Source organism: Sus scrofa, chromosome 15 (assembly GCF_000003025.6).
Source record: "Sus scrofa isolate TJ Tabasco breed Duroc chromosome 15, Sscrofa11.1, whole genome shotgun sequence".
In the NCBI taxonomy this organism is placed as follows: Eukaryota; Metazoa; Chordata; class Mammalia; order Artiodactyla; family Suidae; genus Sus; species Sus scrofa.
This window is the reverse complement of record NC_010457.5, coordinates 75,696,481-75,715,541: the sequence shown is the minus strand read 5'-3', so window position 1 is coordinate 75,715,541 and position 19,061 is coordinate 75,696,481. Positions and strand designations below refer to the sequence as shown.

Here is a 19,061-nt window from a genome sequence, read left to right as displayed (position 1 = left end):
CAAATCTGACTAGCATCCATGAGAAGGCGGGTTCGATCTCTGGCCTCAGTCAGTGGGTTAGTGGGTTAAGGATCCGATGTTGCCATGAGCTGTGGTGTAGGTTGCAGATGTGCCTCGGATGTGGCATTGCTGTGGCTGTGGTGTAGACCAGCAGCCACAGCTCCACTTGGACCCCTAGCCTGGGAACCTCCATATGCCAAGGTACGGCCCTAAAAAGATAAACACACACACACACACACACACACACACACACACACCACACAGAGACCCCCCCCCCCAAAAAAAGAAAAGAATTATTTCAGTCCCTTTTGAGCAAGAGGCTTGATTCACATGAATTTTTTTTTAAATTAAACTCATTTTTTATTAGAGTTGATTTACAGTGAGTCAGTTTCTGGCCTAAAGCATAGTGACCCAGTCATGTGTGTGTGTATATATATATATATATTTTTTTTTTTTTTTTTTCTTTTCCTCATATGATTTTCCATTATGGTCTATCCTAAGAAACTGGATCTAGTTCCCTGTCCTATACAGTAGGACCTCATTGCTTATCCATTCTAAATGTAATAGTTTGCATCTACCAACAACAAACTGCCTATCCATTCCACTTCTTTTTTCCTTCCTCCTTGGCAACCACAAGTCACATCAGTTTCTTTTAAAATGATTTTTTTTGGCTGAGCCCATGGCATGCAGAAGTTCCTGGGCCAGGGTTTGAACTTGCGCTGTTGCAGTGACAACACCAGGTCCTTAACTACTAGGCCACCAGGGAACTCCTACATCTGTTTCTATCTTACTCTCCTCCCATGACCTTAATATGGAACCAACTTTCTGAGCTGTTTTCTGATGCTTCTAAGTGATTATTTCAGATTATTCAGTCTGCAAATTTTGTGCATTAACAAAAACAGAAAAATGTCTCAACTACTTTGATTTGTAATACAAGGAGTCTCTATTTATATAAAGGATGGAGTGTAACTTCTGTTTTTTTTTTTCCAGACAAAGTCCAGTCTTTATCTGTTTAATGAACTTTTGAGCACCTATTTTGCTCCAGGCACTGTGTTATGCTCTGGGCTATAGTGACAGATATGCCCAAACATGCAAGTGTCTCATACAAAAGATCAGACAGGAATATAAATTATTGCGTGTATATTATATATACATACAGCATGTAATGTACATTCATGTGAATACATGTATGAGTTATTGTGTTACAAAGCAGAGTATGAAAATTATTGTGTACACTTTGTAATCATACTATTCAGGAGAGATATCACTACATCTTGCTATATATACCATACTCTGACACTTTATAATTGCCTCCTGTAAGTACCAGATTTTTCAAGTTTCTAATTATCTCATGCTGCCTCATATCTGTACACACAGTGGGATTAATATCAGAGATTTACTAAGACATAAAATATTATGGCCCTTTTTTCTACAGTCTGCTTATAAATAGCTTATCTTGGGATCTATATCTTTAAGATCCTGTCATACAGGCTAGCTTGATTTTCAAGCTAAGATGTTATTATTAAATATAATTAATCTCTATATTTTACTGTTTAAAAATATGGAATTTTAACTAAGTCTTTTTTGGCTTCATGTAAAGAAGTATGTCTTCTGGACAATTTTACCCTCAATTCAGGGAGTAAAGAGAAATGTTTTGGGACTAGGGAAGATCACAGAATAACCTCAACCCATACTACAGAAGAGTTACATGATTATTTTGAAGGGAAAAAAATTAATTGGCTACAGCTATGGGATTTAATTTTCAGTAGCTATAAAATTACAAGTCAAATCTATGCTAATGTAAGTTGAATTGATATATAGACATTCCAAATAGTTAAGTAATTTCTAAATTAAAATAATAAGCTTGTTATTAAGTAATCTCTAAATTAAAATAATAAACTTGATAAAGATAATGAAATTATCACTTTTTAAAATTTTTAGGCTTTTTTTAATACTTTCCTAATTTTCAGTGTTTTTCCAGAAATTTTTTTTAATCTAAAAGACTGATTATCTAGATTATCTATCTGGAATGGGTCTGTCATTTTTTTTAAAAATTACTCACTGAATTTTATTACATTGATAGTACAATGATTATCACCACCCAATTTTATAGCATTTCCATCCCAAACCCCCAGCGCATCCCCCTACCCCCCAACCTGTCTCATTTGGAAACCGTATGTTTTTCAAAGGCTGCGAGTCAGTATCCGTTCTGCAAGTTCATTGCGTCCTTTTTTTAGATTCTGCAAAGCTCATTGTGTCCTTTTTTAGATTCCACATGTAAGTGAGAGCATAGGGAGGGTAACTTTGAATTACTGTAAAGAGATCACAAAGGTGGCTAGTGTGGTTTATGCTTAAAAAAAGTTGAAGGAGTTCCCGTCGTGGCGCAGTGGTTAACAAATCTGACTAGGAACCATGAGGTTGGGGGTTCGATCCCTGGCCTTGCTCAGTGGGTTAAGGATCCGGCGTTGCCGTGAGCTGTGGTGTAGATCGCAGACATGGCTTGGATCCCGAGTTGCTGTGGCTCTGGAGTAGGATGGCAGCTATAGCTCCGACTCAACCTCTAGCCTGGGAAACTCCGAATGCCATGGGAGCGGCCCAAGAAAATGGCAAAAAGACAAAAAAAAGAAAAGTTGAAAACATGACAATATTGTAAAGGCCAAATTTAACTTTATAATAAAATTATAATTTTATGTATATAATTTATAATTATAAAATCACTTTCACATATTTCTTCACTTAGTTTTCTCAACAGTGTTCTGAGGTGGGTTTCAGATGAGGAAACTGAGGTATAAAGAAGCTAAATTATTTATGAAAGTCCTCTCAGGTGGTGCGCAGATCCCTGACCCTTGTGTCAGTGACTCTCCCACCTTGCTGTAGGTGATCAGTCACACTCCCGCAATTTGATTCATTCAAAACCCAAGAAAAATGTTGTTTCTTTTACAGCCGCACCCGTGGCATATGAAAGTTCCCAGGCTGGGGTTGAATCAGAGCTGTAGCTGCCAGCCTACACTATACTACAGCCACAGCAACGCCAGATCCCAGCCACGTCTAACCTACACCACGGCAATGCTGGATCCTTAACCCACTGAGGGAGGCCAGGGATTGAATCTGTGTCCTCGTGGGTACTAGCTGGGTTCGTTACTGCTGAGCCACAACAGGAACTTCTGAAAATTTGTTTTGAATGGTTGGCCATCCTGCGGTACAACAGAAAAGACTTTGATGTGTTGTTTGGACGATGGCAATGCATTTGAAAATGGGAGAAGTGTGGGGAACTAGGTCCGTGCTTCTCAAATTTTCATGCACAAATGGATCCGCTATGGAGCTTGTTAAAGTGTAGGCTTTAGTTCCATATGTTTGAGGTGGGACCCGAGATTCCGAATTTCTATAAGCTCCTATGTGATGCCGATGCTGCTAGTCTAGAAAACACACTTTTTTCTTTTTGCCTTTTAGGGCTGCACCTATGGCATGCAGAAGTTGCCAGGCTAGGGTTCAAATTGGAGCTATAGCTGCTGACCTACGCCACAGCCACAGCAATGTGGGATCCAAGCTGTGTCTGGGATCTACACCACAACTCAGCAATGCCTGGATCCTTAACCTACTGAATGAGGCCAGGGATACTAGTCGGATTCCTTTCCACTGGGTCACAGCAGGAACTCCCTAGAAACCACACTTTGAGCAAGGGAATAAGTTCTGTTTGCAGAGATGTGGTCATGTGCTGCCTATTTGCCTACCCTGGCTTACTGAGTTCATGGTAGGTTAAACACTAGAAGTGGAAAGTCAAGAACAGTATATCCTGAGATAAAGGAATAAATGAATAGTCATAGTAACAATTTGTCCATGTACCATAACAATGATAATAACAAGTGGTATTGTTGTAACTAATTTACATGGCCCTTTCACATACATTATTCTACTTACTTTGGATAGCAAACTGTGAGAAGTTTTATCCCCATTTTATGATGCATACATTGAGACTCAAAGAATCTGCTGATCTTTTTTTTTTTTTTTTTTTTTTTTTAATGCTGCACTGCGGCATATAGAGGTTCCCAGGCTAGGGGTGGAATCGGAGCTGTAGCTGCTGGCCACAGCCACAGCCACAGCAACACCATATCTGAACCACATCTGTGACCTACACCACAGCTCACAGCAATGCTGGATCCTTAATCCACGAGCAAGGCAAGGGATCGAACTGGAAACCTCATGGTTGCTAGTTGGATTCATTTCCGCTGTGCCACAATGGAAACTCCTACTGAAGATCTTAAAGCAAGTGAATTGTGGAAATAGTAATTATTTGGAGTCTTATTTTCCAAATCTCATGGATTTTCTAATTTATCATGATTCTTTGCTATTAGTTATTATAAAACATTTCAAGCAATTTCAACTCATGGTTGGTTTTTCTGATCCTAATTCTGTGTGTATATATGTTTGGGATGTTTTTTATTCCTTGTATTTTTGTATTGCTTTGGTTCATCATTTTGTTGATGCCATTGCTGAGGTTAATTTGACAGGGAACACTACCTAGAATCCATAGGCTCTAGGATTTTTTGAATATTTGCCAACATATAGATTGAACAGGAGTTGACATTCTTTTGAAATATGCATTGCTTATTGTTATGAAGGAGTGGGTGTTTGACATAATGTGTGTTTTTTTTTTTTTTTTTTTTTTGTCTTTTTAGAGCCACACCCATGGCATATGGAATTTCCAGGCTAGGGTTGAATCAGAGCTGTAGCCGCCGGCTTATGCTACAGCCACAGCAAAGTGGGATCTGGCCGCATCTGTGACCTACACCACAGTTCATAGCAACGCCGGATCCTTAACCCACTGAGCGAGGCCAGGGATCGAACCTGCATCCCTGCGTTACCAGTCAGATTAATTTCCACTGAGTCCCAACAGGAACTCCATAAATTTTTTTTGGGTTTATTTTAGCTCCCTCTACTTGCGGTTCCACCCAATTCCATTGTGAGAATGAAGATGTGTGCATCCCTCTCTATTGGGTGTGTGACGGCGAGGAGGACTGTTCCAATGGTGCAGATGAACATCAGCGGTGCCGTAAGTACTTGTGGAGGAATCTTGCTTTGGTTCCTGGGATACCTTGAACCCCACCCTGTTTCAAATACAAAATGCACATGTGATTCTTGATAAAGGCTGAGTTGGGCCTGCAAGGACAAGGGAAACTGTGCCAGCCATCTCCCTCAGGGATTGGCGGATATTCAAAGTGCGAGTGTGCTGAAGAATTATAAATATATTCCAGTGATTTGGAAATGGGACAGAGTCCCAGTATTTCATTCTGGTTATGTGACACTTAAGAAAGAAGAGAAACATGTATTGGTATCTGTATGTGGGGGTCTTCATGTGTGTTGGATGAGTCCTTTTACTCCTATAGCACAGTCTGCATTCAAACCTTCCACCTTTTCTGCCCCAGTATTTTTTCACTGAGGGAGGTGGAGGTCTGTTGGAGGCAATGTTGGAGGTTGCTTCGGTGACTGCTGCTACAGCCATCATAGGATGAGCTGGAACAAGAAAACACATAGTAGCAATGAAGAGATTGCTGGCAACTGCCGATTCCTGGACAATGAGGAGGTTCAGGGCAGTAACCTGGAAGTTCTTGGGGATCCAAATGGAAAAGAGTGTTTTAATGGGCTTAAACAATTTTGGATGAGAGAGCATAATCTTGGGTAAATATAAGGTGGCAGCATGGGAGAAATATATCTGTCATGTATCATTCTTGCTTTCTCTGGAGGATATTTGTATAATTTAAAGTTGATAGGGCTTTTTTGGCCTACAAAGAAAGAAAAAAAACTCAAAAGTTAAACAAAAGGAATTTATTATCTCACACAAGAAGGCAAAATATAGGATTGTTCCAGGATTGATTGGTTCCTTTGATCAATAAGGTCATCCAGTTTTCTTCCACTGTTCTGCCCTGCCATCTTTTAGCCTCTTAGCTTTTCATGATGCATGAATGCTGTTGAAGTCCTGAATTTTTCATAATGCAGTTTTCAACATCTAGAGGAGAGAACATCAACATCTTTTCTCTGTATTTTTTTTTTTTGTTTTTTTAGGGCCGCACCCGAGGCATATGGAGTTTCCCAGGCTAGGGGTCGAATCAGGAATCAGAGCTACAGCTACTGGCCTACGCCACAGCCACAGCAACATCAGATCTGAACATCCTTATGGATCCTAGTCGGGTTTGTTAACCACCAAGCCATGACAGGTACTCCTCTCTGGACTTTTTAATAGGACAGAAAAATCTTTTAACAAGTCTAGGTTGCACTGAGATGGAAGTTGGAGGGAAGCTACAAGGCTGTAACAAGCCACCTCAAGCCTTTGCCCTCAGTTGTCCATTGGAGGAGACCAGCTCTGGTCACTGTAGCATTCAACTTTGAACTTCCACACCCTCTGTTTCATTCAATTCATATCCCTCCAATTACAGATGTCTATCATCACTCTGTGTTGATTTTGAACATATCCAAGATCCTGTTGGCATTGTTCCATGCTCATTGTCCATAAAGATGAAAGAAGAAACAGACGTTTTTGGCTACTTCATATGGGACCTTGTTTAGTTTTTAGATGCTAAGCAGTGGAAATGCCATGGGCTTCTGTGGATTCTGATGTATTTATTGGAATTTAGTCCAGCAGTTTTGAGTCCAGCATTGAGTGGAACTCTTTGCAGTCAGACCACTAGATGCGTATTTTGAGAAGGAGAATGGAAATTCTCCAAAATGAAGACTGTATAATTGAACAGTCTATTACGGCTTATCAGTTTTTTTTCATTTTTTTTTCTTTTCTGGGCCGCAATTTTTATTTATTTATTTTTTTATTATTTTTTTGTGTTTTTGCTATTTTTTTGGGCCGCTCCCGTGGCATATGGAGGTTCCCAGGCTAGGGGTCGAATCGGAGCTGTAGCCGCCAGCCTACACCAGAGCCACAGCAATGCAGGATCCAAGCAAAGGCTGTGACTTACACCACAGCTCATGGCAATGCCAGATCCTTAACCCACTGATCGAGGCCAGGGATCGAACCCGAAACCTCATGGTTCCTAGTCACATTGGTTAACCACTGAGCCACAACGGGAACTCCAGGGCCGCAGCTTTTAGATGAGGCCCTAAAAGTGGTGCTGGTGGTGACGACAAATGGCAGTCTTGAGGAAGGCATGGACAAGAGCTAATCAAGGCCAAACAGGAGCTTGGCATTCAGGTCCAGTCACGCATCAGGATTTGAGATGGAGAGGCAAAAGGGGATGAAAGAGGGAGTTGTGGGATGGTAGTTCAGAAATAGGGGCAGGAGGGAAAAAAAAGCACCAGGCACAGTAGGGAGCAGGATGAAATCTTTGTTTCTAGGAAATCTGTCTGGGCTCTGATATCCTCTGGCTGGCCTCTTAAAGGTCCTAGAGGAAAAGGTTGACCTAGTGGGTCCTCAGTGCAAATTTTTGAATCTCTGGAGAGCAGTGACTATGCTTTATTCAACTTGAATCCTAAGGCTTGATATTCTAACAGAGAGTAGGTAAATAATTAAATAGATACTGAATGAATGAATGAATGAATGAATGATGGGTTAATTTTCTATTGGCTAGATATGCCTTTTTGGTTCCATTTTTCCCCTTGCTCTCCACACAGAATAGGAAGAAAACTGAGCTTAGATTGTGATGGCAGGAGTGATGGATGACCCCCTGCTAATAATACTGTAGAGAGGGGGTGGGAACTACCAAGGGCAACTTCCTGGGGAGACTGAGGTAACTTTATGGCAGGAATTTATAAGTTGCATGTTATTTTAAATGAGTATGGATTTCATAAGGTAACTTTTGTATATTAAATTTTATGTATATTTTAAAAATAAGATCACATTTTCCCCAAATGCTTCTTTTTATGTGGACAGTTTAGAAATCCTATCATAACTCCTGCCTCAGACTCACAGCATATAATTGACATGCTGCTCTAATTTATCCAGAAGCAAATTTGATAAAGTCCTGCTGCTCTGCTTTCACATACTCCAGCCAACCTAGAATAAAATTAAACTAGCTTAATTTTCTGTTTATAAAATGTTTCTACATGTTCAATGTAGAAAGCTTATATAATAGAGAAAACTTTGAAGAAAAAAAATATATCAGCCGTATTCCTAATACTCAGAAATAACCCCTGTTTGGCCTTTGGCATGTTTCCTTATTGTGTAAATAAGGTTTTCAATGAGGGAGACATTACGGATCCTTGATTAATACCTATACCTGCAAAATTCTCATTTCAGTCATCCTCTTTACCCTACAGGATTTCAAGCTATGTTGTATTCTCAACATGTTTGAGAGTACAATTGTCTATAGGATTCTATGACCATTTTGATAGTATCCTGATAATAACACCTTCGCTTTTGCATCTTTAGATGTCTGCCTCCAGGTAGCTGAGTACTCTACCTTATGACTCTATGAACTCAATGCTCAATGTATGGTCTACTTGCCTTTGCTTTCGAAGTTCCGCATTCGTATTTGTTAATGTTACTGTAATATGTGTTCATTGTGATTATGAAGTAATGTTATTTTCCCCTTAGCACCTGGCAGAACATGCTCAAGCCACCACTTTACATGCACCAATGGTGAATGTATCCCAGTGGAATACAGATGCGACCACTCCACGGACTGCCTAGATGGAACTGACGAGATAAACTGCCGTGAGTCCCTTTCAGTCACTGTATTTGGTTTCACCTTTGTCCCTTTGGCATTTTAATCAATTTGTTGAAGGACAGAGATGCCTACAGTATACCTCTTGTTATTGAAATCTCCTGGCAGATTCTTTTGTGGATTAGAGGTGATGTTCTGATAGGAGTCTATTTTTAGCAAGACAGTCTTTTTTTTTTTTTTTTTTTTTCCCCTTTCTTTTTAGAGTGGCACCTGTGGCATATGGAGGTTCCCAGGCTAGGGGTCAAATCAGAGCTGCAGCTTCCAGCGTATGCCACAGCCACAGCAATTCGGGATCTGAGCCGCATCTGTGACCTACATCACAGCTCATGGCAACACTGGATCCTAACATATATATAACATAAATATATATATATCCTAACATATCATAACATAGACTGGTTATGAGCAAATTGTTCCTATTCACTGCACTGTTCAAACTGTGCTCCAAATGGAAGAATTACTTGTATGTGTGAAAAGGAAAGACCTGGTCCCTGCAGGTCCAGTTTCATGCTGCAGCTCCAAACATCATCACATATTAAAACAAAACAAAACAAAATGACTTCTCCCCTGTATGTTTTTTCCTTTGAGAGAAGTCTGTGTTATTTGTCTTTATAGCTCCATTTCCTAGCAGTTTCTGGTATAGTTCTGTTGTGATAGTTTCCAACTTCCTTGTTTTCTTTTCTTTTTTTTTTTGTCTTTTTTTTGCTATTTCTTGGGCCGCTCCCACGGCATATGGAGATTCCCAGGCTAGGGGTTGAATCGGAGCTGTAGCCTCTGGCCTGCGCCAGAGCTACAGCAACGTGAGATCGAAGCCGCGTCTGCAACCTACACCACAGCTCACGGCAACGCCGGATCCTTAACCCACTGAGCAAGGGCAGGAATCGAACCTGCAACCTCATGGTTCCTAGTCGGATTCGTTAACCACTGTGCCACAACGGGAACTCCCCTTGTTTTCTTTTGAAGAGGTTATCCTGCTCCTAGTTTGGGTCTTTCATTCTGGACAGTTTTTGGAGCATTTAGACCTAGTACTGGCAATTTTGGAGATGCTAGTGTGTGTGTGGAGGTCACACATTCCAAGTCAAGGACTCTGCTTTGAGTATTTTGTAAAGTCAATAATAAATCCTTTATTGTGGCAAGTGAAGAAAATGTTTTTGATTAATAATGGAGATAAATCATGTTATACTTTGCAGTATTGTGTCATGTACATTCCAGTGGTTATTCTTATTAGGCCCCTTACTGAGGACAATAGGGCCAGTATTGTACTGTTTTGTGAATAAAGTAACTGAACCAGTACAGGGCACAGTGGCATGTTCAAGGTTAAACAGTGTGTGTCAGAGCTAGAGCTTAGCTTACCTTCTGGTCCGAGTTTGGTGATTGCTTTTCTGAAGGACTTTACTTACAGAAAGAGGAAGTCCTACCTTGTGCAAGGACACAACCAGAGGTCTGTGCTCCCCAGCGAACAGCCTGCATCTTTATCCCTTTTTTACAAGTAGATAAAAATGAGTGCTTTATTGCAAATGCAATGGGACTGCAGGAAATGCTGTTTTAGGGAAAATAAAAGGCAGCCAAAACAGACTCTTTGGATTTATTCCATGTGAACACCCTGCAGCCAAGTCTCAATTCACCAATACAACTGCCTCATGACTTTGCTGTTGGACCTTCTGGAAAAAAGCTGGCAGAGTAAGAGCATTCAAGCAACTTGTTGAACCCGAGTAAAAGCTCATTGTTTCTAGAACCATACAAGTCACGACTTTTGTAGCACTCATGGCCCTAAAATGAATCTCACACATAAGGGGGTTTTATAGTGAGGTATTTTTTCCTATTTCCTTTTTTTTCTCCATTTTTTAAAGTTTTATGGAAGTATAGTTGTTTGACAAGACAGTGATAATTTCTGCTGTACAACAAAGTGATTCAGTTATACAGATACCCTTTTCCCACATAGATTATCACAGAAAATTGGGTAGAGTTCTCTGTGCTATAGCGCATGTCTCCGTTGGCCAGATCATTCCATATACCTCAGTGCGCATGTGCCAACCCCAAACCCCCAGTTTATCCCTCCCCCCACCTTGTTTATCGGTGTGGGTTATTTCTGGAGGAGCATAACATTATTATTTTTTTTTAACAAAACAGGGGAAATTTAAAAAGAGGCTTATTTCCTCGTTAGTGCTTTGATCTCCTGGCCACAGGCAGATTCGTACTGGAAGAAAACGAGTGACATAGGTCAAAGTCTTTAGAAAGTGCCAGTATAGGGGAGCAGGATTGACCTCATTTTATTTTCCCTCTTTGTTTGGAGCTCTTGTGGGAAGTGGGAAAGTGGTGTGTCATAGGGCATCGATCACTATCTTAGGCAATTTTCACAAAAATACTCCAAGGTAGGTGTTATGCATCTCTGCTTTGCAGAGATTACAAAGATTGTCAAGAGGTAAGGGTGGACGAACCAGAATTGTAAGCTGGGTCTAAACCCTATGCCTATGCCATATTATGAAATAGATAAAAGTGCACTTTCCCTAAGTTATTTTACTCTAATAATCTGGCCATCAGTAAAATAGCACCTGCTATTAAACAGCTTTTTAATTATTATTATTTTTAGGAGTTCCCATCTTGGCGCAGTGGAAATGAATCCGACTAGGAAACACGAGGTTGTGGGTTCGATCCCTGGTCTCCCTCAGTGGTTTAAGTGGATCACAGCGTTGCCATGAGCTGTGGTATAGGTCAAAGACGTGGTTCAGATCTTGTGTTGCTGTGGCTGTGGTATAGGCCAGCAGCTGTAGCTCTGATTTGACCTGTAGCCTGGGGAACCTCCATGTGGTGCGGGTGCATGGGGCCCTAAAAAGCAAAAAAAAAAAAAAAAAAAATTATTTTTATTATTAATTTTTTGGCCGTGCCTGTGGCATGTGGGTGCTTCCCAGGCCAGGGATCGAGCTTGAGCCACAGCTGGGACTTGAGCCACTGCAGTGACAAGGCCAGATCCACTGTCACACCAGGGAAATCCCAATTACTATTGTTTTTTAAGGAACAGAGATTGGAAACTGCCATCCATTTTACTTTTAATGGGATTAACATCAAGGAAAACTCACTCACTCAGTGGCTAAATATCAGAAGTTCAGACTGTGGCACAACAGGATCAGCATCTCTGCAGCACCACAATGCAGTTCCATCCTTAACCCATAACATTGGGTTAAGGATCTGGTGTTCCTACAGCGTAGATCGAACCTGCGGCTTGGATCTGATTCCTGGTCCACGAAGTCCATGTGCTGTGGGGTGGCCTAAAAAGAAAATAACCCAAAACCTAAAACATAAAATAAACATCAGAACAATGCAGCAATTATTGGTCATTCAGTTAATATATTGCACTGACTCAGTTGCACACAAATAGTATAGTTTTTTCCAAGTTAAGTAAACAAATTATTTATTTTTATTGAGTACCATATTAGAAACTTTTTGCTGTAAGTAAAACTATTACTTTGCATTGGTTCACAGCACTGTCTTTTGTTACTCAGGAATGCCAAAGAAAGGGTCAAATCCCTGTTACAATGAAGGCTTTCTTGCTTGTAATCAGCAGTATTTGGTCTGCCTGCCACTGGGGCTACTTTGTCTCTGAATTTTTGTTTGTTTATTTATTTATTTTTTTGCTTTTTAGGGTCGCACCCGTGGCATATGGAGGTTCCCAGGCTAGGGGTCGCATCAGAGCTATAGCTGCCAGCCTACACCAAAGCTCAGGGCAGTGCTGGATCCTTAACCCACTGAGCGAGGCCAGGGGTGTCTCTGAATTTTTATTTATAACGACATCCTTTTTTTTTTTTTTTTTTTTTTTTTTTTTTTTGCTTTTTGCCTTTTCTAGGGCTGCTCCCTTGGCATTTGGAGATTCCCAGGCTAGGAGTCTAATCGGAGCCATAGCCACCGGCCTACACCAGAGCCACAGCAACACGGGATCCGAGCTGCGTCTGCAACCTACACCACAGCTCACAGCAACGCCGGATCCTCAACCCACTGAGCAAGGCCAGGGATCGAACCCGAACCTCATGGTTCCTAGTTGGATTCATTAACCACTGTGCCACAATGGGAATGCCACAACTTTCTGCTCTTTAGATTTTTCTTTTTTTTTTACTTTTTAAAAATTTCTTTATACGTATTTAGAATTTTATGTGCTTAACTTTATATATCTAACTCCAGCCAGGGATATAAGTTGGGGGAGTGAAGAGGAGGGATAAACTCATTCTGTGGATGGTGATGGGTGGTGACAGCATGTTCGTCAAACTCGGGTCCACTGAGCCTTGCTCTTACTATTCTCTACTCCAGGTGAGAAGGGAGAAGCAGAGAGACTGACCCCATCTTATCTGTCACAGCGCAGATGGACCTTTTTAGCGTTCTTACAGATTGAGATAGCGTTCAGAGCTCTGAAACCTCGAGGAAAGGGAAAAATCTCTTTAGTCTTCACCTTACAAGCCCATTATAAATATCTCCATCTTTTTTTGGGGGGGGAATTCTTAGGCCAGAGATGGAACCCACACCACAGCAGCAACCTGAGTCTTCCATATCTCCCATCTTTTAAAAGACCCTAAGTAATTCCTATTGTGGCTCAGTGGGTTCAGGACTGGACATTGTCTCTGAGGAGCAGGTTTAATCTCTGGCCGCCCCTCAGTGGGTTAAGGTCTGGTGTTGCCACATCTGCATAGGTTGCAGCTACAGCTTGGATTCAGTCCCTGGCTGGTAATTTCCATATGTTGCAGATATGGCCATTAAAAAAAAAATTTGTGGCTTGGCGGTAACAAACCTGAATAGTATCCTTGAAGACTAGGGTTTGATCCTGGCCCTGCTCAGTGGTTTAAGGGTCTGGCATTGCCATGAACTGTGGTGTAGGTTGCAGACACGGCTCAGATCCCAGATTGCTGTGGCCGTGGTGTAGGTCAGCAGCTACAGCTCTGATTCTACCCCTAGCCTGGGAACTTTCATATGCGGCAGGTGTAGCCCTAAAAAGCAAAAAAAAAAAAAAAGTGAGTTCCCATCTGAGATCAGGTCACCATGGATAAAGACCGCATAGGGATTTGGGACTTAAAACCCAGTAGTTCAAAGAGTGCACTGTAAGGAAAACTAGAGAAGTTAAGTAATTTCCCTTTTTGGCTTCTTTTCTTTCTTTTTTTTTTTTTTTTTTTTTTTTTTGTCTTTTTGCCATTTCTTGGACTGCTCCCGCAGCATATGGAGGTTCCCAGGCTAGGGGTCTAATCAGAGCTGTAGCCGCTGGCCTACACCAGAGCCACAGCAACGCAAGATCTGAGCCGTGTCTGTGACCTACACCACAGCTCATGGCAACCGGATCCTTAACCCACTGAGCAAGGCCAGGGATCGAACCCTCAACCTCATGGTTCCTAGTCAGATTCGTTAACCACTGAGCCACAATGGGAACTTCTGGCTTCTGTTTCTTCAAAGCTGCTCAGCTAAACTTGATGTTAGTCCAGTTCTAGTTGTCCTTGGGAAGACTGTGTTTACTTTCTCTTTCCAAGGTGCTGAATTGCTATTTCCATTTTATAAATCTTTATTATATATGCTTTTTATTGAAAGGCACTTCAAATTATTTTTGGAAAAAGGCAGGAAATGGTTCTCTGTTGTTCTCTGGCATATTGCTGTACTCCTTAGGTGTTAGTCCATGATGGCAGTCACTTTGGGGACTCGCATTTGACTAGGGCAAGAGGCAGGGAGTTGTGGGGATAGATCCAGTTGCCTGCTTCTTTGTGGTCTTTATTTTTTCATATGGACTTGTTTACTTGTCCTGGTACTCTTGAAAAGCTCTGTTTCCCAGCACAGGGTTTCCTGGAATTCCCAGATTATACCAGATTGAAGAGCCATAAATTGCTGGAATCTATACTTGGCCTCCCTTGTCCAGACTTCCTAAAGTTGAAAGAGAAACTGTTTGGGAGAAAGGAAATACTTTTCCTTTGAATGGCTTCTTCTCTTTTTAATTATCTTTGTGTATGTGTGTGTGGCGCGCTTTTTAGGGCCGTACCTGCTGCATATGGAAGTTCCCAGGCTAGGGGTCAAACTGGAGCTATCACTGCCAGTCTACACCACAGCCGTAGCAACGGGGATCCCAGCCATGTCTGCAACCTACATCACAGCTCATGGCAACGCCAGATCGCTGATCCACTGAGCAAGGCCGGGGATAGAAACCACACTCATGGATACTAGTCAGATTCGTTTCTGATGTACCGTGATGGGAACTCCCATATTATCTTTTAAAAATTATCTGTTTCCTGTTCAATTTCATTCTTTCTTGTATGGATTTTCTCTTCTTATTTCTCTGAAGCCTGTATGTAAGTAGTGGTTAGGAACAAGCATTGTGGGGTCAGGTTGCCTGAATTTGAATTCTGGCTCTCCAACTTACCAGTCATATGATCTGTTAAAAATGATTTGACCTCCTTGTGCCTCTGAGAAACGTGTATATAAGATCTATAAAGTGGGAATAATAGTAGTAACTACTTCATAGGGTTGTTATAACAACAAAATGAGTTCATTCATATTGAGTACTTGGAGAAGCTTCTTGCACATAGTTTGCAGTACATGTTGTTGATGGTTATTGTTTTTGCTTATTTAACTTTTTGAGTAGTACTGGCAAGTAAATGCTGGTGGCCGGTAAACTTCTGGTAAATCATTACTTTGCTTGGATTATCCTGCCTTGCAACCAGACTAACACGAAGTAATTTATAAAGGCTGCTTCTAGGACCTTGAATAGTCTTAGGTGTCTGGGCAAGACTTCTATCAGTAACTTCTTGTTTTCCTTTTATTCTTGGCTTATGTTTCATAATCTACCTTTAAGATGCCTTCTTTTTCTTTAGAATCAGTTTGTCTGCTCTTGGCTATATTGTCAAATTCTGAAGTAAAATGTATTTACAGCCTTCCCCTCAAGATAGTAGTGTGCCTAATATTTGTGTCTTTCTCTGCTGTGCATGATTTCCATTCTGGGAGGTCTATGAGTTTCTCAAACCACATCTTCCTCCTTGATTATGTAAATAGGACTGTAACATGGAACTTTCTTGCTCCAAACCAAATCATTAGCAGAGAAGATATTTTAAAAATATTCAAGCACCAGTCTTCTATGTATATTTGGAGGCAGCTCTCAATTTTGAGGAGCAGACCCAGACATGTATCATTTGGAATTTGGAGAAAGGAAGGGAGAGAGAAGAGGTGGTGTGAGCAAGGATGTTCTCACTTTTTTTTCTTGTCTTTTTAGGGCCACACTCGCAGCATATGGAGGTTCCCAGGCTAGGGGTCAAATCAGAGCTGCAGCTGTCACGGCCACAGCAACGTGGGATCCAAGCCATGTCTGTGACCTACACTACAGCTCACAGCAACGCTGAATCCTTAACCCACTGAGCGAGGCCAGGGAGTAAACCTGCGTTCTCATGGATACCAGTCAGGTTCATTACCACTGAGCCACAATGGGAACTCCACATTTTTGTATGAGATAAACTTTAGAGGTCTTGGGCTTAGTTGATAGGTACTTGTCAGTCTTTCCATTGAACAGGAAGAGTTTCTCTGGTGTTCTTGTGCACCATCTATCCTGTCTCCTCTCTTATTATTCTACTTTCCCTTTGCTTGAAGACCTGTAGGACTTTTCAGCTACATGATGGATTTATCCCATAGGAAAATATTTACAAGGTTAGATTCAGACTTTACAAGCAAATAAACCAAAAAGTAAGACTTTGGAGATTTTCCCAGTCATGAAATATTGTGACCCCCTGTTTCCTGGGGTAGAATGAAACTCTTTAGAATGAAATTCTTTAGCAGTAGGATTCTTTAAGGGAAGTAGAATCTGTCCATTTCTTACTTTCCTCAGTATACAATTTGGATCTGTTCCCTCTGTGTGGGTATCCAAAGAGGGAAAAACTTTTGGAAACAGATTTCCAATATTTTGTGTATTCTGTGTGTGGTCTCTGTCCAGTCTTTCAGCTCCACTTCACCATGCACAGGAGAGACCAGAAGGTGTGCAGGGCTTGAGGCCAGTCCTTAGCTAATCAAGAGAGGTTCATTATTGGCGTGGACAGAGACAAGAAAGCTGGTCACGCATCATCCCAAGAGTCAAACTGCTGATCTCTGACATTCCAATACCCTCTCTGATGACATCAAGCTGGCCTTGTTTGTTGGGTGAATGAGCCTCAGCAGAAAACTTAGTTATGTCAGTGAACACTATTTTAGTTCTTCCCTTTTCAGTTCTGTGGGATTGGCTCTCAAAAAGCAGGACAGGGAAAACAAGAGATCTGCCTGTCATATCTGTCCCAGACCTTTTGTAGCTGCAACAATCCCTTTAAATGGGGGATATAATAACTTCCTCCTCATAGGTATAGTCTCCATTGCAAAGAGTTGGGTGTTCTAAGATTTCTTTCCTGCTTACTGCTGCTCATAAAAAGGCTAAATGGCATACTGACTCCAAGAGCTATCTGCACATGGGGGAAAGGAATTACTTGCTGGACTCAGTTGGCTTCTAGGCATCTCTTAAAGGGATAAATAATAAATGGAGCTTGGTACCCTTTGAAGGTGCATTTGCTGTGTGTACCATCTCAATGATGAAAAGCCAGCCATAACCCTGAATACTAGCTGATTCTTGGACTACTAAAACATGAAATGACATTCAGAAAAATTTTAAATTTTAATCAGTTATTAAATGCATTCTATTTTCATATATGATTGACTGTATGTAACTTTGGCAATTAAAGTATTTAAAGGCACATAATAGGAGTTCCTGTTGTGGCTTATCGGGTTATGAATATGACTAGTATCTGTGAGGATTCAGGTTCAATCCCTGGCCTCGCTCAGTGGGTTAAGGATCTGGCATTTCAGTGAGCTGTGTTGTAGGTCGCAGACCCATCTTGGATCTTGTGTTGCTGTGTCTGTGGCATAGGGTTCAGCTGCAGCTTCTATTCAGTCCCAAGTATGGGAACTTCCATATGCTGCAAGTGTGGCCCTAATGAAAAAAAATGACACAGACTAGTTTTGAACGTCTGGAGATGAGAACATTTGTGCTTATTCTTTCACTGTGGGACTTCACAAAATGGGACTGTGCTATCTGGTCTTGGGGCATGCTTTTAGTTAAAAAGAAATCAGAAGAGAATAATTATGAAAACAATCTTTTGCTAATCTTCCTTGGTAAAAATGGACTAAGGAAGATGTACTTGTGAGAGAGAGGCTCATAAAAGGCAAAAGTTAAAAATATTTTTAAAAACTTTCTTAACAGAAAGGTTCACCTGTGATAGCTACCAATATCAAGCATTTCTTGAGCCCAGTGAGAATGACCCCAGTCCCTGTTCTGGGTGTTAGGGAGTCTTTTTTGGGGGGAGGGTGCTACATCGGCAGCCTGTGGAAGTTCCTGGGCCAGGGATCGAACCTGTGACCCAATTTGCTCAAGTGACAACGCCAGATCCTTAACCTCCTGTGCCACAAGGGAACTCGTGGGTGTTAGGGATTCTAAAATAAGTTAGACACTATCCTTGATCTCAGAGGGTTTCATGATGTCATGGGGGAAACAGGTAACCAACCAACAGAATGAAGCCTACTCTTGGGGATTATAAGAGATATGTGTTCCAAATCTGGGGAAGAACAGGGGAGAGACTTAGTCCTGTGAGGGACATCCTGATTTTTCCACTGAGATCCAGAAAACCATGGTTAAGCATCTGGGCAATAGCAGTGAGGTGACGATATGTCCATAATGTGGTAATAATTATTCTTTTCAAAGTGCTTGAGGGCCTTGTATCCTGTGAAGTAAATTATCCAAATGTTGGAATGAGGAAGTGATAACACAGAGAGGATGAACCAGCTGAGTGGGAGTAAATAGGTATTGAGTGGTACCCCTGGTCCTAGGTTTTCTGACTTTTAGGCTTGTTTTCTTTCTATGACCCTCCAGCCAAGGAACTCTTACTTCATTTCCCAAACCATGTGTGCTGTACATTCCTGGAAGTTCTGTTTTTAAATAAGTTAAGTTTCTGCTCATTCTTGAGCTTACAAGTCACTTCAAGGGAGACTTTTCTGGACTCCCATACCCCCTATAGGCCCTCTCACGGCTCTCTGTACTTAATCCAGGAGTTCCCACTGTGGCCCAGTGTGTTAAGAATCCAACTACAGGGGCTTCGGTTTGGCCTGGACGGTGCAGTGGATTAAAGAATCTGGCATAGGTTGTAACTGCAGCTCAGATTCAGTCCTGAGCTCAGGAACTTCTGTATGCCATGGGTGCAGCCATAAAACAACCACCACCACCACAACAACAAAACCTGAAAATGAAAAAGCATAATCCAGCTTGTAATTTGCTGTTTGTGTCCTTCTTTGGTTATCCAAAGAATGTCTCTCTTTTGAATATAGCAGTCACTCTAGAGATGGTTGCTGAAGTAATGCCTTAATTTAAGGAATATG

The 19,061-nt window shown here is 41.3% G+C and overlaps 1 protein-coding gene across 1 annotated transcript in view; it reads left to right on the top strand.

Annotated features, from left to right (window-relative positions):
• The window catches only part of LRP2 (LDL receptor related protein 2), a 189,306-nt gene that overhangs the window by 39,063 nt on the left and 131,182 nt on the right, over positions 1-19,061 (top strand). Inside the window, 2 exon segments of the mRNA XM_021076311.1 lie at positions 4,928-5,050; positions 8,537-8,656. Coding sequence (XP_020931970.1) covers positions 4,928-5,050; positions 8,537-8,656 — 243 coding nt within the window.